General features: G+C 37.1%; 2 protein-coding genes across 6 annotated transcripts in view; one reads left to right on the forward strand and one right to left on the reverse strand.

Annotated features, from left to right (window-relative positions):
* Window positions 1-3933: 3933 nt before the first annotated feature.
* Window positions 3934-7068, reverse strand: LOC113645087 (rho-related GTP-binding protein RhoG-like). The gene is made up of 2 exons (XM_027150375.2): window positions 6901-7068; window positions 3934-5169 (listed from the first exon to the last, which is right to left on the reverse strand). The coding sequence occupies exon 2, from the start codon at window positions 5144-5146 to the stop codon at window positions 4574-4576; it is 573 nt and encodes a 190-aa protein (XP_027006176.1). The 5' UTR covers window positions 5147-5169; window positions 6901-7068; the 3' UTR covers window positions 3934-4573.
* A 4329-nt stretch (window positions 7069-11397) lies between these two features.
* Window positions 11398-23310, forward strand: part of stim1a (stromal interaction molecule 1a) — a 42431-nt gene continuing 30518 nt past the window's right edge. For 2 of the 5 annotated variants that reach the window (XM_047820357.1, XM_047820358.1), the window contains exons 1-2: window positions 11402-11861; window positions 14716-14847. In XM_047820357.1, coding sequence (XP_047676313.1) covers window positions 14736-14847 — 112 coding nt within the window. In that variant the 5' untranslated portion in view covers window positions 11402-11861; window positions 14716-14735. Of the gene's footprint in view, window positions 11862-14715; window positions 14848-23310 lie in introns of all 5 variants that reach the window. The other 3 variants (XM_027150583.2, XM_027150588.2, XM_027150589.2) reach the window with 3 other exon arrangements.

Genomic DNA, 23310 nt, shown 5'->3' on the forward strand with positions numbered 1-23310 from the left:
TTTCTCTCGTTTTTCACTCACTGCTTCAGTTAGTGTTTTGCAAGTTTAAAAATACTCTCAACGTTACAAAAACATGCTGTCTTAAGTTCGTCAGCGATTAAGAATTTGCAGCATCTTTGTAGCTGAGGTCTTGTCTTTGTTAAACTGCCTAAACCGAACGGGTTTATCAGCCAAGGCTTTGTCTAGGACTTCTGGACAAGTGGAAAGATGCAAATTGCTTTCTACACAGTCTTTGCATAAGAGACCACTAAGAATATCATAGACCTCTCTATATGCATCTATTCATTTATAAATCAATGATGACATATGCCTCGACCTTAAATCTCTGCCTCCTGTCTATAAATGTTATGTCATCAGAGCTTTGTCTCCAAACTGCTTTCTCTTTTGCTTGTTACAGACATCATTATTGATAAGACTGAGTGACACTCATAGCATGTGCAGGTTCTTCTATCTCAGCAAACTGTTTTTGAAGTATTTAATCACAGCAAAAGATCAACAGCAGTTGTTAAGCACATGTCGCTTTTTTGCAGATGAACGATTGTGTCCAGCACGTCTAGTGTCTTCCTTCTCATCACAATCTCTGGCAATATTTTCCCAAGTGCTTCTCTAACAGCATTGTAGTTTTCATGGAGAGCTTTGGGGAGTTGGCCTACAGCTCCATCTAGTGCCAAATGGAGATTTAAGAGTCAGACTAATTTGAATGTAATTGTTATGATATGATGTGCTGCAAAATGTGTAAAGTGCTTGTACTAAATCAAAAAAGGACGTAACCTCACAAGAATCACCTATGCTGTTGACACCTACAAGTTCCAAAGAATGACCAGCACAGGACATATAGTGAATTCAAGAGTTTTGCATTTTCAGATGTTCTTGAAGTCCTTATATTTATCGACTGCATTTCTTGGTTTCTTATCATACCCAAGTCCAACACCATTTTATTACACTTTCTGCCTGGATTGTACCTGTGTGGCTATAGAGGGGCTCAAATCCAAGTAATCGCTTATCTGCCGTCAGCTGGTCTATGTTCACACACATTTAGTTGTATGAAAAAAATTGTTGTCTGCATTCTTGTGTTCATGTATAACGAGATAATCTATAGCTATAGATGGTTTGTTGCTCCTTCTAAGACTTATAGATCACTTCAGTTTTGGTATTATCTGAGGTAAAAGGAAGAGAAACTGGCCTTGAGACAGGTTCTTTTTTTTTTTTTTTTTTTTTTACTTGAAGGGCGGCACGGTGGCTTAGTTGTTAGCACGTTTGCCTAACACCTCCAGGGTTAGGGGTTCAATTCCCGCCTCCGCCTTGTGTGTGTGGAGTTTGCATGTTCTACCCGTGCCTTGGGGGTGTCCTCCGGGTACTCCGGTTTCCTCCCCCGGTACAAAGACATGCATGGTGGGTTGATTGGCATCTCTGGAAAATTGTCTGTAGCGTGTGAGTGAATGAGAGTGTGTGTGTGTGTGCCCTGTGATGGGTTGGCACTCCGTCCAGGGTGTATCCTGCCTTGATGCCCAATGACGCCTGAGATAGACACAGGCTCCCCGTGACCCGAGAAGTTCGGATAAGCGGTAGAAAATGAATGAATGAATGAATGAACAATTGCTGCATGTTAGAATGAAGGGAACTGGAGTGACTTAGCTGATAATATTAATAAAATATGTGTTTCTGTTGTCATGAAATCTCACTTTATCCATTTTTAATTACTGTTGTTAATGAATCCAACAACACTACAACGGACAACTACGCCCATAACTCCATCTATCTGCATCCATTATGCCAATAATCTACGATCAAAGTACAAGAATGAATGAAATCCTTACATTTATGCTCTTTAAAGCAAGTTATACATTTTTTAAAAGTTTGTTTTACAGTAAATTTCTCTTTTGTGAGCGAAAACATTGCAGCATTTGTTTGGTTTCTTCAAAGCCAGAACTTTGTCATTAAGTGTCTTATAGTTTTACAAGTTTTGTGCATTTGTGCAGATAAAATAACGAGTCTCCTTGTAAAGTTTCTAAACTTTTTGTAAAGTTTCTACCACAAAGAGAACTAAAAAATAGGCAAAAACATTTAGCATGTTTTTGCCTATTTTGTAGTTCTCTTTGTGGTAGAAGAAACCAGCTTATTCATTTCCAATGATCAGAAGACTCAGCTGGGTTCCTCTTTCACATTTAGTCTGAATGTAACAGCGATGCTTTAGCAATGAAGTATGACCTGGCTAGTTCTCCATTTTAGTATTTTTTTTCCTGAAAATATCTGAGTCAGCATTCAAAGAATAAGAACCAAGATTTCTCAAAGCCATCTTTTACATGCATTAATTTAATTTAAAAAACTGAGTTAGTCGATGTTATGAACATATCAGGCCAGTTTGATGTAATAATATCTGTTATTTGTTTGAATTAAACTTTGTTTAGCTAACATCTTGATTACGGATCATGTGATTTTTCATATGTAACTGAACTGACACACACACACACACACACACACACACACACACACACACACACACACACACACACACACACACATACACACACACACACACACACACACACACATTTTCAATCAATATACATCCATGTATACAGCACATTTTTCCATGGTTCTGCAAGACTCCAGAAGCTCATAACTTCAAGTTTAATGCTGTTTAAATGCTCCTACCAAATGTGTACATATTTGTACACGAAAAATTTAATTTGCACAAGGGTCCAAACAGACTGTATACTGGCCAGCACTATTTATTTTTAATGTATCTGTCCATATCGTATTGTGTCTTGCCTTGCATAGTTTGCACTAGTTTGCACACTATGCGCTTTATGTGGCTAAGCTACTTACTTTGTCATCCTAGTTCTGTATTTCATGGTCTTGTAGGAACGTTGTGTCCTTTTACTCACATAATCCTCTGAGATACATATGATCAAGAGAACAATTTATTATTTGCATAAATTAACATACAAGTATCACAGAATGTCTGAATCAAATCCTGTAGGTTAAGTTAAATCTCACTCATATGGCCGGTATTGATGCCTGGAATTAAAATTAGTACAGTATTATTGTTTTTCCTCACTAATGGAACACTGCATACTGGAAACTCCTACACCACCACATTTGATGACTAAGTGACTATTCACCTCTGTTATACCGATGATTCAGTAGCAACATGTGAGAAATTAGCTGTGACTATTTTCATGTGTGTTTCATTACAAATCATGAAAGGTGGTCATAGGACAGTCACATGCAAGAGATCATATGACATCTTCTGAGAATTAAGGAGTGCATCATGACTGGAGCATGACAGAACAAGCAGGAGATATGAGAAATGGTCAGAACAAATCTATTAGCTATTGCATCATCTTTAGTAACTGCCTGTTCAGGGCTGGGATGCTTTCAAATAAGCTACTAGTTTTGGGATAGAAACAAAAAAGGATGTTAGAAAATATTGTAGGTAGGAACAAGCAAGTCTGTTTGAACCAGAGGTGGGAGTAAGCCACAAATCTGCAAGTCACAAATAAGTCTCAAGTCATGAATGTCAAGTCAAAGCCAAGTTGAGTCTTTTTTTTAGTATTTGTCAAGCAAGTCTCAAATTTGCGACTTAAGTCTGACTCGAGTCAAGTCGAGTCCCCCATCTCTGAATCATTTAACTCAAGTCTGAGTCAAGTCTCAAGTCATGAATGTCAAGTCAAAGTCAAGTCGAGTCTTTTTTAATATTTCTCAAGCAAGTCTCAAGTCTCAAATTTGCGACTTAAGTCTGACTCGAGTCAAGTCATATGACTCGAGTCCCCCATCTCTGGTTTGAACTAGAAAGATGTGACTAAGCCAGAATTCGTCCATTTCTTACTCTCAAACTTAAACGTCAATTCAGTTCGTATTCAGAATTTATTTGTGTAGCGCTTTTAACAGTGAACGTTGTCTCGAAGCAGCTTCACAGTACATAAGAAATATAGTACAAAAAGGTTTAATTTTATACACAAATTATTACAATTATTCATATTAGATATATTTAAATGTGTTTGTATTTATCCCCAATGAGCAAGTCTGAGGTGACTGAGGTGACTGTGGTGAGGAGAAACTTGCTTAGATTGAAGAGGAACCTTGAAAGGAACCTCAAAAGTGAACCTCATCCTCATTTGGGTGACACTGGAGGGTGTGATTGTGTCCTTTCTACAGTCATATACGGTCTGACAATTGTGTATTTACGAGGAGGTTGTTGTCCTCAAAGATCACATGGAGTTAGCATCTGTTCTTAGAATGTCCGAATACTTCATGAAGTGGTACATCTGTATATACCCCAAGATCCTCACAGGGTTGGCCTCTTCTCACCGAGGGTCTGAAATCTTCATGATGCGGAACACTACTGGAGCTGGTACAGTACAATCTCTATGCCTCAGGATGGGTAGAAATAGAGAAGCAGCAGAGGGGATATTCGTCTAAGCTATTTTAGTCTGTATATAAACTGTACTAACAACTTCCTTTTCATGGTATTTTAGTAAATAGGAAATAAATCAAAGGATATCTTGAAGTCCATGTTTCAGAGAGTCCAAAGGTGTTTTTTTTACAATGATGTTTGAAAAAATAGTCTTTATAAAATTGTACAAAATACTTTACGCTCAGGTTTCGGGTTCAGGTAAGCATGTACAGCCTCTTCGAATACTTCTTTCACCCCTTCTTGATTGAGAGCCGAGCACTCGAGGTATTTGACAGCTCTGATTTCTCGCGCTAGAGCTTTTCCCTGCTGCTCGGTGACAGGGGTCAGTTTCTGTTCCTTTAATTTTTGCAAGATTTCCGGATCCTCTCTGTGGTCTTTTTTGGTTCCTACTAGAAGAATGGGTACATTTGGGCAGTGTTTCGATACCTCGGGATACCACTTCAGCTTGATGTTCTCAAAAGATGTCATACTGGAGATAGAGAAGCAGACGATGAAGACATTGGTCTGGGGGTAAGATATGGTGCGCAGGCGGTCGTAAGCTTCCTGACCAGCCGTATCCCAGAGATTAAGACTGATGGGTTTGGATTGCACTGTGATCTCTGCGCTGTAATTGTCAAACACAGTAGGGATGTACTCTTTAGGAAAGGCATTGGTGGTGTAGGAGATTAGAAGGCAGGTCTTCCCTACAGCTCCATCTCCAACCACCACACACTTAATGCTTTGCATTTTGGCCCAGCTTCTTCAGACACCTGAAAAAAAAAAAAACGTGTATTGATAGCATGCTAACTATTAAAATCAGAGTTTTGAGCGAATAGTTTGTGGTTTGGGGTTCTAGAGTCACAAAATGCTCACTGACTCATTAATGAATTAACTTTGTTAATCGTTTGCAATCGATTATCCAATCTGTATCAATACTTTTGAACATGGCTTGAATCATTCTCGGCTAGAACACCAGATGGCGTTCTGGAAGGGTTTGTTTATCTCCTGTGCCATGTGCTTTTGATTATATTTTGTTATCTCTTCACAATAAAAAAAAAAAAAAACGATAAAACTTCATTCTGCCTTCCATCCCTGCCTTTGGGTCTGGATATTGTTCCCACTGATGCACCTGACATTAAAACGCGAAGAGCTTTACGGTGTGAACCAAAGTAACAACGTAAAAATATACCTATCATAAAAAAGTCACTAAATGTTATGCCAGAAAATTTTATGTAAATAATAAATGTTAGCTAAAAAAATGTTTTTTTTGTTTTGTTTCATCAGTGGTAGATGGAGACTACGGTAAATATTTAATGCTAACAAATCATTCTTTAAAGGTTCATGAATGGATTTCGGAGAAGGCTAACAAGAAGATCATCTCCAAAATATGAAGTAAGGAAGGAACCCAATGTGGAGCGATGTTTTAAGAAATATTTTCCCATTACAGGAGGTCTTAAATGAATGACTGACGCTCTGTGCCGAGTTTAAAGCCACTCACAGCATTTGCTCGCATGTATAAATGATGTTTGCACTCACATCTACTGTGTATCAAAATAGTCCATGGTCATCAGTATGGAGTGTTTAAGCTCTCTTCACTGTTTTGATGATGACTTGATGGCGCAGGATTGTCGCCGGATGTTGCGACTACCCGGAAAATGCCTATTCGTTACAGCACAGTGAAATTCTGTCTTCACTAATCCCAGCTTTGGAGTATGGAGTAAAAGCACAGGGTCAAACATGATACAGAACCACTGGAACAGAGAGGGTTAAGGGCCTTGCTCAAGGGCCCAACAGTGGCATCTTGGCAGTTCTGGGGCTTAAACCTTGATCCTCCAATCAACAGCCCAGAGCCTTAACCACCTGAGATAAGATCTGTTTCACTACAGAACATAACTAACTACAACAACCAACAATTTCAGGAAAGCATGGTGTTTGTCACGTGAGACAATCTACTAGAGGTTTTAGTCACCTTTAGTCAGACTGGCTGGTTTCAGAGCTGCAACGTAAATGTAGACATGAGGAAGAAAAACTTCTTAAAGGAAAATAGTAACATTTTAACATCGTTTGGATGGAAAAAGTTTCTACAAGTAGCAGGTGGTGTGTGATAATGTTTAAAAACCTAATCTTTTTTTTTTGTTTGTTTTTATGGTTTTTCTAAAATTCTGCCGCTTTGTCACCTGACAGGCTTGAGCAGATTTTTAACACACATTTGCAAAATATTTTTTGTCTATTCATATTTTCCACAAGCAGAGGAAAAATAAATAAATAAATAAATAAATAAATAAATAAACAAATAAATAAATAAATAAATAAATAAATAAAGTTTACAACACAAAAACAAACAATTTAATTATATTACATTAATTTCATAGATTAAAGGATTAATTTTAATGTCATTTTAAAGTTTTCACACCCTGGTCCTGGCATTGTCTTATCTCAGCTCTATGTAAAGCTTAAATGTATTTATTTATATATTTTTATATTTAAAAGCTTTAACATACCCAGAGCAAGCTGATCCTGTGTCTGTAGCGTACTCCGCTTAATCTGTGCAGTATTTAATCCTCCTACAATAAATGGGTTCTTCACACCCACACTGCTATAAAGGCCATGTCAGCTACATTCATTTGTGTCTTCTAAACAGAAACATTGCGGCGACTGAGTAACGCAGTCACATTGAGGAAGCAGTCTGTCTCACAAGAAGCTTTTTTTAAAAGTCTGCTCATGTGCATGACAGGATTGCAAAATAACTAGAGTAAAGATAAGTGGCGCAGAATAAGTCGGCTGTAAAACACTGTAGGCACTGTGAGGTTTCTGTAGAAAGTTTGTGTACATTATGAAAGTGCACTTTGTTGGTAAAGAACACATAGGTTTTTAAAGGAGGATTCCGAATGAAGCCTGTTGTTCATCTATGATTCGTTGAGTCATACTTGTTGACTCACTGTGGCATATTCAGGATATTAGTACATATCCTGTACATATAACCACAAAAGACTGATAAGATGTACAGATGTGGTTAAAATGTATATATATGGGACAACATCAGAGTTTCTCACTCTCTTTAATATATTCTTTTTTAAATAGATTCACTGTAGTTCCTGAACCATGTTCTTTTAGTAAAGAATAACTCACTCTGAGTCAGGTTGTTGTAGGAAACTCATCAACTCTGCATCATCAAACCGCAAATAGGTTTATTATTATTATTATTTTCCTAAAGCAGAATGAGGGGCAAGGTGGCTTAGTGGTTAGCACGTTTGCCTCACACCTCCAGGGTTGGGGGTTCGATTCCTGCCTCTGCCTTGTGTGTGTGGAGTTTGCATGTTCTCCCCGTGCTCGGGGGTTTCCTCCGGGTACTCCGGTTTCCTCCCCCGGTCCAAAGACATGCATGGTAGGTTGATTGGCATCTTTGGAAAATTGTCTGTAGTGTGTGTATGTGTGTGTGTGTGTGAGTGAGTGAATGAGAGTGTGTGTGTGCCCTGCGATGGGTTGGCACTCCGTCCAGGTTGGCACTGCCTTGATGCCCAATGACGCCTGAGATAGGCACAGGCTCCCTGTGACCCGAGGTGGTTCGGATAAGCGGTAGAAAATGAATGAATGAATGAATGAATTAATGAATGAATGAATGAATGAATGAATGAATGAATGAATGAATGAATGAATGAATGGATGAATAAAGCAGAATGATGCTGAGGGAGTTATTAATTTCCTTAGGTAAAGTACTTACAGTGAAGAGGAAAGGTGTGTGTTAAAAAGAGAGAGAGAGAGAGAGAGAGAGAGAGAGAGAGAGAGAGAGAGAGAGAGAGAGAGAGAGAGAGATAGGCAGACAAACAGACAGACAGACAGACAGACAGATAGAGATTGTGGGGAAGGGACTAAGACAGAGAGTGGGGACACAAACAGAGGAGAGAGAGAGAGAGAGAGAGAGAGAGAGAGAGAGAGAGAGAGAGAGAGAGAGAGAGAGAGAGAGGGAGATGGAGGAAGGAAAGTGATTTTATTAATAGGTTTCTTCCTGTTACATTACAATTCTTATGTTACAGCAGCTATAAAATCGACATATAAAATCTATTTATCATTGGGCCTAGTTTTATAATAATAATAATAATAATAATAATAATAATAATAATAATAATAATAATAATAATAATAATAATAATAATAATAATTTTACTCATAAACAGCCATAATATAGTGATATAATCCTATTAATATACATAAATCATCGGCCACTGTATTTATTCATATGCTGTATTTTTTATATACATTTTGTCTATTTTTACTCCGTTCTGTACAGATAATTTATTTTTTATTTTATTTTTCTTATTGAATTTTCCTTTATTCATTTTTTTCTGTGTCTTTCTTACTGATTCAGTTTTATCATTCCTTTACTATTTTATTTTTATTCCATTTGACATTTCGCTGCATGTTGTACTTGATATGAATTTGAATTTAATCATCTTTTCATTGCTTCCTTTGTAGTAATTGTTTAACTCTGGACTAGGTGAGACCGGGCGCAGGGCAGAAGAACTGACTGTGTACAAATCATATAGGTCTCTTCTGCTCTCATCCAGCCAATGACTGGAAAGTGGAGGGATCTATGTGTCTATCCGTCTGTCCGTCTGTCCGTCCATCCATCCATCCATCCATCCATCCATCCATCCATCCATCCATCCATCCATCCATCTATCTATCTATCTATCTATCTATCTATCTATCTATCTATCTATCTATCTATCTATCTATCTATCTAAGCCCGGATCACTTGTCCTCGTGTTTGAACTGCAGTCATGTACATTATCCATCTTCAGACACACTGATAGCTACAGCGTTAACTACATTGTGTAGTATTGTGAGAAGGTCGCAACAGATGACGAACCGCATGACGAGCCTAATGTTCAAGGTGTCGGACTACTGACTGGAAGTTCATGAGTTCAAATCCCACATCCACCAAACTGCCCCTGCTGGATCCCTGAGCAGGGCCCTCGATTGTTCAGTTGTATAATTTGTAAGCCAGTCTGTATACAGGTGTCTGCTAAATGCCAGAAATGTGGCTGATGGTACATATCAGTTATTTATGTTTACAGGGAAAATGAGATAGCTGCTTAAAGAAAAGCATGATTGTAATTATGTTAAAAATTAAAGTTAAAATAATTACTTAAATTTAAAGTGTCTATTCTCTGCGTCTGTGTAATTGCTTTGTTCTTTCCCCCCCACCACTGCCTAAATCTGGGAAACTCGTGTAATTTGAACACCTGTACAGTAGATGGCAGTGTTGCAGCAGTTACACCAAAACGCCCTCTCGCAATCCAACACACGAGATGCAGGGCTTTTCTTTTACTACCCGTTTTCCGAACTGAGTTTCTCCTTAACGCGTAATTGATCAGCAATCTACCAATTAAACAGCGTCGGTATGAAGTACTAGCCAATCGTGACGAAGAAAGAGCAGTGCTACTAGCCGATCACAGGCAGGAGGCGGGATTTTATTAATACAGGTGAGAATAGAATTTAAAAGTCTTCTCTGCAGTCAAAGTTGCCACCTCCACATTTTAAACACATCTCTGGAACTCTTTTAAAGAGAAATCAAGAAATCGATGTTATTTGTTTATGTATGATATTTACATAGACTATATGTTATGTTTCTTCAAATCAATTAAGTGAGAATTTCCTTAATGTAAACAAAACACGTGTATATTCTGGCTAAACTAAATTATTTTCTAATGAATAATTAAAAGCTTGAACAAGCAGCAGATATTGGTGAGATGTTCTTTAGGATCATAGGAGGACATAATAGTGCATATTCTTGAAGTGTAATGAGCAGCTTTTAGAATTTTGAATATTTTCAGTGATTCAGTACGTTCGGCTCACCATTGGAGGCGACTCTTTAAGCTCTTAAACATATCAATGCTATTTTTGGATAGATAAACTGGCTATGATTTGACTGCCCTTGGATGTGTTCATGGTGCCCTGTGATGGACTAGCATCCCATGCATATGTTTCTGTGTCTAATGAAATGGATATATGTCCAGCTTCAAAGAATTGACTCAGAGAGCTGACTCCTTTATAAATGACACATCACCCTGACTCTACATTCTCCCTAAAAATAGATGCGTTGCTTGTGGTTGGTTTGTCTCTTGTGGGTGTGAAGCATCTGCTTCTTTTGTTACTAGTGTTCGTGGCCAGAGTGTTATTTTTACACACTACATTTACATAGAAAAACACCACTTCCTCGAAGGAAGGAGCAGAAATTGTTGATGTTATCTATAACTATAGTACACACGTTTAACTTATGTGCCAACATGGAAACCAATGTTTCACACATGAATTATATATATAATATATAAGAAATATGTTTATATATAGATTTATCTTCCTATACAAATAAAATGAATTAAAGTTAATGGAACCCACAAGAACCGACTCGATGAGCCGACTCATTATTAATTTCATTGTTAATTCATTCTAACTGTTATTCGTTTTATTTGTATAGGCTGATGACCTATAGAGTCATCTTCCAATCCAAATAAAACGAAAAATCAATTAAAGTTAATGAAACCTACAAGAACCGACTCGAGGAGCCGACTCTTTGTTAATTTCACTTTTAATTAATGTTATCTGTTATTAATTTTATTTGTATAGGAAGATAAATGTAAATGTAAATGAACGAATAACAGTTAAAATGACTGGAAAGTCATGTGAACAGTGAACAGTTGAAACGAACAGTGAAACGAACAGTGAGTCTGCTCCTCGATTCGTTTCTTGTACCAACAAGAACCGACTCGAGGAGCCGACTCAATGAACCGATCATTCGTAAACCAAGCACGTCCCTAATTAAAGAATGAAGAATTCTTGTCTTTGATACCATTTTTTTAATCTACTCAAACGGAATATATATGAATTAATATACACTTAATAATCGAATATGACAATATTAAGAAGTGAGTAAGGTTCTGGTTCAGTTGGTTTAGGTTTTTTTTTATTTGTGTCCTATTGAAAGATCTGGCAACCCTGTCTGCGGTCTTTCAAAAAAGCGTGTGCTAGTGAGGAAGCGGGGGCGAGTGTGAGGGGAAAATCGGACAGACACACAGCCTGTCCTTAAGTGCACGCTAAATTCGGACTTAATAAGACCAAGCGCACACGTTTGTTTTTATAATTTGTTGTATTTAACCGGATACATCGCTCCTTTCTCTGTCCCCAGTGTTGTCTCCTGCTGTGCTGATCCATTACAATGCAGCTCGAGCTGAACGCACTGCATTGAGCTGAGACCTTCTGATCTTATCTCTTATTCCTGAATTAAACAAACACAAGGACCGGGTTTTATTGAGTGTAACAAGCAGCCACGCTGTCAGCTGTTTCTTCATCGTCTCAATGGAGAGCTGCGGTCGGGATTCTCCTGGGAACTGGAATAGGACATAAACGATCCTGTGGGGTTTTTATATCATCTCCAAATAAAAGTCGACGCAAATCTCAGGTATCAAACTTAACACAAAAGACGAATGTACGTGTAAAAGTGTCACTCTGTCGTCTTTGTTAACGGCAAACGCCACGTTTTCTTTTCTATCTGTTTTGTTTATCTAGCTACCTCATGCCCTCTGTGCGTTTTAATCTATTAGCTCGTTTGCTAACACTGTACACTTAATAATAATAACAATAATAATCTTATTATAAGTGTCAATTATTTAAAAAAATGACGGTTGGCGATAGAAAGTGAATTTGAGGGTTGCCAGAATAAATTAAAACAAATCCTCCCTGTCACGAGTAATATTGTTTTTAACATTCCTAGACACGGATCAAAAGGTATGCAACATTTTACACACCATTGTATGACTAAGATATATTACAGTGTATATTACAACACAATATATTTCCATTGCATTTGGATCCAAAATCTATCATCGTTACAACGCGATTATAAATATTCACCTAAGACGTAAAAAAAAAAAAATAAAAGAAAGCATCACAATCTGGCAACACGATATTGTCATGGCGTTTTTCTATTAGCATTTGTTAGCTTAACGTTAAATGTGTTTATATGTCGTGTCACTGCAATTCCTTGCTTTTGTTTCTGAATGTTTTCAGCGTTTATCGTTAAACCTTGACAAGCTGAAAGACTTTTCATTGACCTGAAATATGTCAAGAAATAAAAAGAAACAAAGTTTATCTTACGACAGTGAAGGAATCGGTAGCTTTGACATAGCTAAGCTAACTTTGCTAGCTTGCTAACTAATCACCTCAGGTTAGCATTGTTAGCATTTGGTACAAAATAGTTATTTATTTGGTTCAAATTAAGAATAGATTTTTTTTAAATATAAAGTTTACTATACAGGACGAGCGTTTGTAAGCCATTCATTTTTTTTAACAGGCAAGTTATCTGACAGATACATAAATCATTAGAGGGATTAGTAAATTTTATAATTATAAAAAATAACGACATAAAATTATATAAAACTTAGAGGGAGATAAAAGTCTAAAATAATCTAAGAATATTATTATTTCAAGAATTAGGATGCAATAAATCAGATGGTTCTTAAAACTTCAACAAAAAGTTAAGACATTTAAAAAAAAATAATATTAATGGATAATTTGTACATGCTTTATTTTAATAAGTAATTTTAATCAGGATATTTTGGTTAGGGGAGAATAACTTATGTCTGGCCTACACATTAAAATATATAGCAAAGTCTTATAACCCAAATTTCTAAAACCACAACCACAAGCGTTGAACTCAATCACTGTCTGTTAGTAAGTAAATATAGACTTAGGAATAATACCACTAACGACTTCACACACGGGTTTAAATTGTTAACCCTAAGCCGAATGATTTTATTTTAATTTTAGGAAATATATTTTATGCCTTTCATTGCCTTGTGGCGATTGGCAGTAGTTTTTGGAATCATCCAAAATAAGATAAATCGTGTTCTCACAAAATGCGTGTCCTTTTCACCTATTTTGTATGCTATACCAACTTAAAAACCAGGGCCTGTATTTATAAAGAGTCTAATAACGATCTCCGAGAGCTCCTAATTTAGCTTAAACATTTCTAGCTATGAATCTGGCTATGAAGCTTAAGAGTGATTCAGGACCAATTTTAGAGCAACTCTAAACAAAGAAAATACAACTAATTTTATCTTAGACTCAGGAGGCGGGGCTTAAACTGTTACTAGGTGACGCATTCTTTTAAAGACTGATTGTTCCAATAAAAAATAAATAAATTGGAGCGCTTTTAATATTTGCTCTATTATAAACCTTCACTTTGTCTCTGTTAAGATATTTGAGTCTATATCGTGAAGGGATTACGTTATGATGCCCGATCATACTAGAGATGTTCTAACATCTGTATGTTATAAACTTAATGTAAACATTCTCCAGAGCAGAAATGTCAGAGACAAATGATAATTTCTGCTGCTATGGCATTTCATCTCGGTTTTAGAGATGTTAGATGTTAGTGATGTCTAAATGACATGGCCTCAGAATATATAATATATATATAAGACGTTGTATAGATAGATATTATCTCTAATATGTTTGGTCACAATAATAATCCCTACATGATCTAAGCTGTGTCATTTTATTAACTCACTATCGTTATTAAATATTATATACAACACGTTTCTTCTCCCTCTTCACCTTTCAGCCATTTTCTCCTCTGATAAAGAAGCTCTTAATTCTCTTAAATGTCCTTCTAACTTCTCCTAACACGTTTTGACCTCTTTTAAGGGTTAAGATGCGTTCAGAATAAATTTTATCTTTACTAAAATAGTCTCTTTAACATTAAGGGAAAACTCCCACATTTCTGTGAATTTTCTTAGAATTGCATCACTAGGAGAAACTCTTTACACTAAGAACATTTATGAATACAGGCCCAAAAAAAATATTTTAAAGATTTAAAATAAGATGATGACCGGCATATATAATCTGGCTTCGCTACCTTTTTGTCCCCTCAGAAAGCCACAGGTGATACTATCATTAACTGTCATGGCAGTAGTTACTAAAGCAATGTAACTAGTAGTTACTAAAGCAATGCCATATTACACTCAATCTCACAAGCATGGTCTTTATTCATATTCTTCACAATTCATCAGTTTTAATGATCCAACTGGTCTTGTTTTTGTATAATCGCATCACACTGAGTGAGTGAGTGCTATCTTCGTTTTATTTAGCAACAGTTATTTAGTCGAGTCTGAGCCAGATTAAATTTATCTGGTACCGAGATTAACTTTGGAACAGAAATGTCAGTCAGTTTCATGCCAGAACAAATGTCAGACAATACAGCTTGGTAGAAATGGCGATAAACTTAACCCGCTCTAAACATTTCTTCTCCGCAGATCGAGCCAGAAGTCTTGCTATGGATTTCAGCAAACTGGCAGCTTTGTGGATCATCTGTTTATGCTTGCTCTGGGACTGTCGAGCCGACAAGCTCATTCAAGCCAGTACAGAGCCCCAACTACTTGACAACGGTATGTCATCCATGCACATTTTAATGGTGGGATTGTGATTGTTGTCTACAAGACTTGAAGATCCATCATTCAGATAAACCACTCATTAAAATAATCCATCATCAAAACTCCAAAATTGAAATATAGGACTGTAACTAAAATCCAAAGGAATATACTTTCCATAAACACAATCAGCAGCCCTGCAAGTGCTGTTGTGTTTCTTTTTAAACGTGTAATTAACTAGATGGCACTTTAGATCCAAAACATCTCTGTCTGTCAGGTTTCCAAGTAGACTTTCTACAGTGTTTAAAAATTTTAATCAAAGCAGCGTTAAACGCACTGACAAACTCCATCTCTCGTTAAGACTACACCGTCATGATTTGTGTCATGAGCAGTGTCTCTAATGGCTCTGACACTACTTTCTTAGATATTTACTAAATACACAACACAAACCATTTGACAGCTGTAACGGTTACATGAGTTTTAAAACTTCAACACTAAGTGTAATAGGAAACCCGGTTAGCAGCAGAGCATAAAATAATCCCGAATAGTTCTTAAGTACACAATCTGAGACACAGCACTTAACAGAGGAATCTTTTTATTGCTGAACTACACTAGTGAAAAGATTACTTGAACCCTGTTACATGTTTGCTATTAATTTAAATTCACCTTAATTTAAATATGGCTTGTGCAATTGTGACTCCTAGTAACGTTTCAAAATATTAAAACAAGAAGAAAATATATATTTACGATATCAGGTCCTTCAGGATTTTGCAGTGTTTTGCAGTGAAAAAAGCTTGATCTCGCTGCAATTTGTATTTTTTATTTATTTTCTTTCCCCCAAAAATTGGCAAAGCAACTTTTTTTTGTTGTTATTGTTTTAATTTTTTTTTTGCAGATAACTGTTTGAAATTGTGAACTCGCAATACAGGATTCTTCTTTTAAACTCCTACCAGTGATGATGCATATGTAATGACTTTCTATGATGGCGGTTCGACGCATGTCAATCGAATAGGGCTTGGGCTGAATTTGTGTCGTGATAACCTCGCGATCCAAATTTTCAGAAAATCCTACTCCAGATATCACTGAGTGATTCCTGTAATCGCAATGTTGTAAAATCCTGCAGGGACTGTAGACCACTTAACCACTTGAAAGGGCCTCATTCGTGTGCTGTTCAGATCGTTTTCCAAAATGCTGTACGTGAACAGAGCCGTAGTTCGATTTAGAAATTGTTCAGCGTCTAAATGTGGCCACACCGAGAATAGACGGGATGCACATTCTCCATTGAGCACACGGCCTTCACCGAGATCGTGGCCGTTTTTTCATATACAGCAGGAGCAAAGCATCATGGTGTTGTACTTTAATTATACTTTATATACTTTAATAATTTACTCTAGCCTGAAAGATTGAGGTTTTGTCTTTGTGGTCTAGCGAGCTGCTCATTCGAGTTAGTTGTACATTTGTTTCGGTGCAATTCGAGACATCGGAGATGGATTAAAATCCTTATTTGTGATTTAAAGTCGGATGTTAGTTTCAGATTGTCAGATATTCTTGAACACCTCCAATTCGTAAGAATCTGAAACTAACATCCGATTTAAAAAAAAATAAGTTTTTCCAGCTTAGGATTCTCTCTCTAAGATGACAAGCTGAGCGGAGAAAAGAGCCCAACGAAGGGACGTCCATTTATAGCCACTATACCATAAGTGAGAACAGGAGCTAACTTATTTTGTGGCCATTCAACAGTTCAGCGATAAAAACGGACAAATTGCATTATCCGTTTTTCCCCGTTAAACAAACTTTCTCAGATTGTGGACATATTCAGTGTCTTTTGGTATCATTTTTGTTCGAGGAAAATAATGAATGAAACAGGGCTCACAATGACTCCGCTACATTACATCATTGATTATTTTCCTATAACAGCACAACATTGTGTTATTGAACCGAGCGTAGTCACGTTTTTATTTTTGCATCAGCTCAGTCATTTTGTCATTGGGATTCTTTTTAATAGTGTATGTGAACTAACACTCGATTGAGCGATAGCATTCTTTATGATTTGGTCTTTTATACTTGGTCTTATATTACTGTAATAGGAACCTCGTGACTGTATCGTCTGTATAATTCTTTATACAGAGAGTTTGACCAACCCTGAATTGAACCTAACCATCGCATCTTTTTTTGTGTGTAGTTGCTGCTTACAAAACCTAAATTCTACTTCAAAAGCAGTGACACCAACCATTCATCACTGCTCAGTCTTATTTCCTGCCTTTTTTTATTTCCTAACAATATTAAACACACAATCTATCAAAACCTCCTGAGAAATGACTCATGACCTCAGTGATGTCTCCTTTCCCTATCGACGTAAGAGCAGAACTCATCTGAGAAGTGTCAGTGACTGAGGTTTCATGGCTGAAGTCCAGAGAGCCTTAGGGTTATTTTTTTAATTTATTTTTTTTTAATCTGAAGCAGCTGGAATGGAGCCCAGGAACTGAGCGATATTACGACAGCAGACACGGTCGAGGTGTCTGACGCAGAGTCCCCGTTCGCTCGTTAAAAAGACATCATTGGCCGCGTAGACCAAGCTCAAGATTTATTGGCCCTCGTAAAGCATCAGCTTAGTAGTGTTAAAGTTTAAGCTTTTAACTCAGCGACACAGTTCAGTACAGATCACAGTCAGGTACGATAAAGATCTGAATTTGAATGCGTATCCTCATTGGTCTGATTCAGTTTTAAATCAGAGTTTGGAACAAAGCGAAAAATTATCATTCTATTATTGAAATAAATAATTAAGAACCTGGTTTGTTCACCATGTTAAGTAAGGAAACTAATACAAAGCATCAGGTTGTGCTGTTGGAGGAAAATGTTAAATGACAGTCACCACCTTAAAGTGAGCAAAATAATCCTTCTACTCATGCAGGGATTAATGTTCATTTATGAACGATGCACACAAAAAGTCTATTCACTGTTAATAATGTTGTGGAATGACTTCAGGACAAGTTAGTTCTTGTTATCACTCCAGTTATTTCCTCGCCATCCCTTTTTCCTTGCCTTCTTTCCGGTGAAGATAATACTGAAAACAACACCCGCAGAGTCCCTATAAAGCGTCAGTCCTTCATCCCTTGCTGTTAAAAAGACAGACAACTAAGACCTTTTTCCTAAATGTTTAAAAAATGCCTCCTTGCACATAATCTCAAGATATCAACAATTTGACTGTTAATTATTTATTTACTTCATATTAATTTCGGATTATGTGACATCCAGGTGAATTAGTTTCAATCAACTTGATCTCACCAAACAAATACAAAACAGAAGCTAATTTCTAATTAATTTTGCCAACTGTGTGTGAAGGTTTTTTTTTTTTTATATCAAGTCTTACCACGTTTGTTAAAATGTAAGTTTAATTCAGTTTTTTTTATATTGCCTGTAATATAAAGTCCTCTCCAAGTGGGTATTTGTGTAAACTGAAATTTTGTAGTCATTATATCATTATAACAACTCTATTATTCTAAACCATTAATAAGACTATTAATAAACACATTAAAATAAATAAATAAACAAAAAAACAAATAAATTTTGTTAGTAAATCAATTTTTTTTAGAGAAATTAAATACATATAAAAGGGAGAAAAAGAGGGAGAGGCTGGTGAGGGAACAACTGCTTATCATGGCTATAGCGTTAGCGAGAACAGGAAGTCGCTCATCTACAGGAAGTCGTTCATCATAACTATACGCTCTTACAATATATGAGAGTTGTTTTATTAGTAAATTAAACAGTGTAATCATTTGCAAATTCATTGGCTGTAACCCGCAGTGTTCTACTGTTCTTCAGCACACCACCCCAGCGTACAGGATTTCTGCCCTATAACTGCTGTTATATAACTGTTTTTTTATACTGTATAAATCTTGTGCTATCTCTTTAGTCTCCTCAGGCATTTCTGTATTATATTTAATTGTATAAAATGCATCAAGTTATACTCATTCTAAAAAATTAATCTCTCGCGTTAATATTCATAAGCAAGCCACTGGTGCTCATTAATATTCATTAGCTGGATCGTGTAAGCCCCAAAATGATTGTTTTTGATAAAATGATATCTTTGCATAAGACTGAGAAATATCTTGAGAGGGTCAGTGAGGTAGCCTTAGTGTACACCGATATGTTCACATGTGCACTGAAAGAGTTTTGTAACATGTTCCATACCTGAGGAGAAATATGATGATTGATCGATTATTCGGTGTTGCTTGTAAGGACTTGTGCCACAAAAGCCTCTTTCACTCTCTGCCTTTCCCACCCACACTCTCACTCTCACTCACTCACACACTCACAGAGCGAGCACCCACGATATAGCCACGATTTGATTCTGTACGATAAGAAAAACGCCCGATCGTATAGAAATCACAAGTTCGACATCATCTCGGTCACAGAGACCCAAGCCGACCGTAGGTGTCTTTGAGCTCACGTATGCAGAAGGGGGCGGATAGCAATTTCTTCTGTGTTTTACGCTGCCCTGTGATTCAGCAACATCATCAGTGCAAAAAGATGTGGTTGGCTGCTTTCACGTGTCTCGGAGGAAGCATACGATTGCCTTCACCCTCTCAGGTTGGTTACTGGTGGGTGAGAATTGACCAGAATTGGGGAAAAAAAGAAACATGAAGTCAGGGGGCGTATTAAGTCTCAAATGACTTACTACACACTATGTACTCGCACTAAGCATGTTACTGTCTTGGGTATAAATGTTAGAGTCCAGTTGTCTCAAATGTAATGCAGCGGTGCAGCTTGTGATAATTTTGGGCCGCCTTATGAGATTTTCCAGAGGGAGTGAAGGAATACACGCAACTCTACCTGTCGTTAACACATGGGATTTAGTTTTAAAAGGATATTAAAGTGAAGCTGTTGGTCTATCAGTTATACTAGCTACCGATGGTTTGTTCAATGGGGCAGGACAAATTTCTTTAGACAGTGTTCGACCGGATGAAACTGAAGCAGAATAAGTGGCAGTAATTTATTTACGTTTCATTCACTGGTGTCTGCAGTCCCAAGAAATTTGTCCAGAAACCCCAAAAAGCCCCTATGTTTGTCACAATTTTATCCAAGAGTCATGAGAGTGAGTCGTTGAAATGTTTGTAGGATTTATTTGGAATCATACAGTTGAATCATGCAGGTGATCTGATTACAAAATGAACTCGATCCAAACAGGGTCAAGGCCCGAATGATTGAAATAGATTTTCCTCAAGCGCTTAATCTAATATATAATATATTTCAGGCAAATTAGTAACGAGAAGGACTTGACTTGTTTTTGGCAGAGCCGTCCCATTGACACCACTTAGTTTTTTACACGTTTCTCCCTGTATGGAATAAAAACACTGTCAATAATAATTGTACGTAATTCAAAGCATTTGTGTGTAAATTTTAATTTTGCGGAATTGGATCCCAAAATTTACGGCAACGACAGTTTACAGATACGAGATTTTGTGTGTTTGTTCAAATACAACTCCAAAATGTACGACTATAACAGTTTATACACAAACGCTTGTTTTCACAACACACCTTTTTCACACACGAAAACGGTCTGCGAAACAACTGTCAAAAATACGTCATCACGTCCACAGGCATTACTATCCGAGGGAAGATGAATCGATTCCACGAAGTGCGCATGCGCCGCGCCCTCTTTTAAACCACTGTCGCCGAAATGGCGGATCAGCAGCCAAGCGCTCACTCATCGTCAGTGTTGTATAAAGTAGTAGAAAGCAAAGGTATCATACTAGAAAAAGACTTTGGTAGAAGTGAAAGTCACCTTTTAGTATATTACTCAAGTAAAAGTCTTCAAGTATCTGATATTTACTGTACTTAAGTGTCAAAAGTCATTTTCTATTATTTAATGTATTTGAAGTAAAAGTAAAAAGTAAAATTTCAGTGATTTTCGGTAGGCATAAGACCAGGGGCGGTTCTAGGGTTTCATCTTTAGGGGTTTTATCCCTCAGTGAGAATTTAAAACAAGAAGAGTTTTATATTATATATTATATGACTACATAGTAAGCCAAAAGCTATGGTATTATTAAATGGCAAAAGTGGACACCAAAATGTTATGCATGATGTAATGATGCCAGTCTTGAATCAGATCAGTTCATGTATGTGTGCATTCTCTACAAACAGTGTGTCCAATGAATGCAGTCATTAATAAACTAATATTCACAAAGACCAAATCAATAAATGTTATTTTTATTCAGTATTGTATGGATTGTTTGCATTAATATTTTGTTTGTGCTACAACTCTGGTGATAAGAATAGTGAAATTTCACTGCTTTTGGTTGCTGTATTTGCAGCTTTCTGATTAACATACATTAACGCCTCCAGCTCTGGCTGCGCGTGCACGCTGCGCGTACCTGTGCTTCTCCGTACAGCGTGCGGAGGGTAATGCAATCTAGGAGCAGTGATTCACCAAACCTCCCTTATTACAGTCACACACATTTCTTCTGATTTCATTTTGTAGTAACGAAGATGCTTAGTGGAAAATAACAGAGTAAAAGTATACATTTTATCTAGGAAATGTAGTGGAGTAAAAGTGAAATTTGACAAATAGCGAAGTAAAGTACAGATACGTGACATTTCTACTTAAGTACAGTAACAAAGTATTTTTACTCCGTTACATTACAACACTGCTCATCGTCAATTTAACCTATATCTGTAATATTACTCCTCTCTGTTATTAGTGATAACTAACCCTTAAACATGTCCGAATTTGGAAGGAAAAACCAACTTACCCGAGACGATGAGTGAGCGCTTGGCTGCTGATCCGCCATTTTGGCGCCAGTGGTTTAAAAGAGGGCGCGGCGCATGCGCACTTTGTGGAATTGATTCATCTTCCCTCGGATAGTAATGCCTGTGAACGTGATGTATTTTTGACAGTTGTTTCGCAGACTGTTTTCGTGTGTGAAAAAGAGGTGTTGTGAAAACAAGCGTTTGTGTGTAAACTAGTCATAGTCGTACATTTTGGAGTTGTATTTAAACAAACATGCAAAATCTCGTATCTGTAAACTGTCGTGGCCGTAGATTTTTGGATCCAACTCCGCAAAATTAAAATTTACACACAAATGCTTTGAATTACGTACGATTATTATTGACAGTGTTTTTATTCCAGATCTCTGAAAGTGAATGTTCCTTTCTGGTTTTTTTTTTGTTTGTTTGTTTTTTGTTTTTGTTACTCGTCAATTTGTCTTAGTTTGGTTAATATTTACTCAGTTTATTAACAACGTGTATCTTTTTTTCCTGCATGAACTATAGGCTAATCACAGTAAAGTATGCAGCTGGGTTTTGGCTATATATAGTGTATGTTTGTCTGTATTCATTCAGGATATGTATGAGAGGAGTATGACAGCAGTGAGATGTGCTGTAGGACAGACATGAGTTTAAGGTGGGGCTACAACAAGGATCAGCTTTGGTTGACAGATGAAGTCAGACAGGAATCTCCATGGACAATGATGTTTGCGGATGAAATTATGATTTGTAGTGTGAGTAGAGAGCAGGTGGAGGAAGACCTGGAAAGGTGGAGTCCTGCTGTGGGAAGAAGAGGATTGAAAGTCAGATGTAGTAAGACATGCATACAGAATACGTGTGCATGAACATGAGGGAGCGAAGTAGAACAGTGAGGTTACAGGAGGATGAGGGCAAGACAGTGCAGGAGTTTAAGTATTTGGTGTCGACCATCTGGTGTTACGGGGAGTGTGGAAAAGAGGCGAGTACAGGAGTGAGGCAGAGATGAGGATGTTGAGGTTCTCTTTAGGAGTGACGAGGACGGATAGGATTATGAAGAAGCACATCAGAGGGACAGCTCAGGTTGGCTGTTTTGGGGACAAGGTCACAGGATAGATTGAGATGGTTTGGACATGTATAGAGGAGGGAGATGGTTATGTTGGAGATGGAGCTGCCAGGTAAGAGGTCAAGAGGAAGGACAAAGAGGATATACATGGATGTGTCAAATGAGGATATGAAGGTAATCGGTGCGAGAGTAGAGGATGCTGAGGATAGTTAGATGGAAACAGATGATTCACTGTGGGGACCTCTAAAGGGAAAAGCATATACATCAATGCATTTTTTAAATACATATGTATAATTAAAATGGCTAAAAAGCTGAGTTTAATACTTGTGTAATTTCTGTCAAATTTGTACAGTTTTAAAGGTCCAAGTTTAATAATTCAAAAAGGCATAAAAACAGCACAAAATTCTAACACCAAGTGTGATACTTCCTGTCAGTTTTTTCTCCTATAACTTTAAGTCTGTGATTCTGAATGAAGGCAGAATTCATATAATAGCATAAGTAAAGAACTTGTGTTCTGTACAGAGTTATGCATTATGTACGTACAGAGTTTGTATTTTGTGTAACTGGAGCATGTTCTACTAACAGTAACATAACAGGAAGTTCTGCAGTTGGTGCAAATTTTATTTTAAATTGGTGGTGATTTCTGATTAAATCCACATGTGACCTCAATTACG

The sequence above is a fragment of the Tachysurus fulvidraco genome, chromosome 11, assembly GCF_022655615.1.
Source record: "Tachysurus fulvidraco isolate hzauxx_2018 chromosome 11, HZAU_PFXX_2.0, whole genome shotgun sequence".
NCBI lineage: Eukaryota > Metazoa > Chordata > Actinopteri > Siluriformes > Bagridae > Tachysurus > Tachysurus fulvidraco.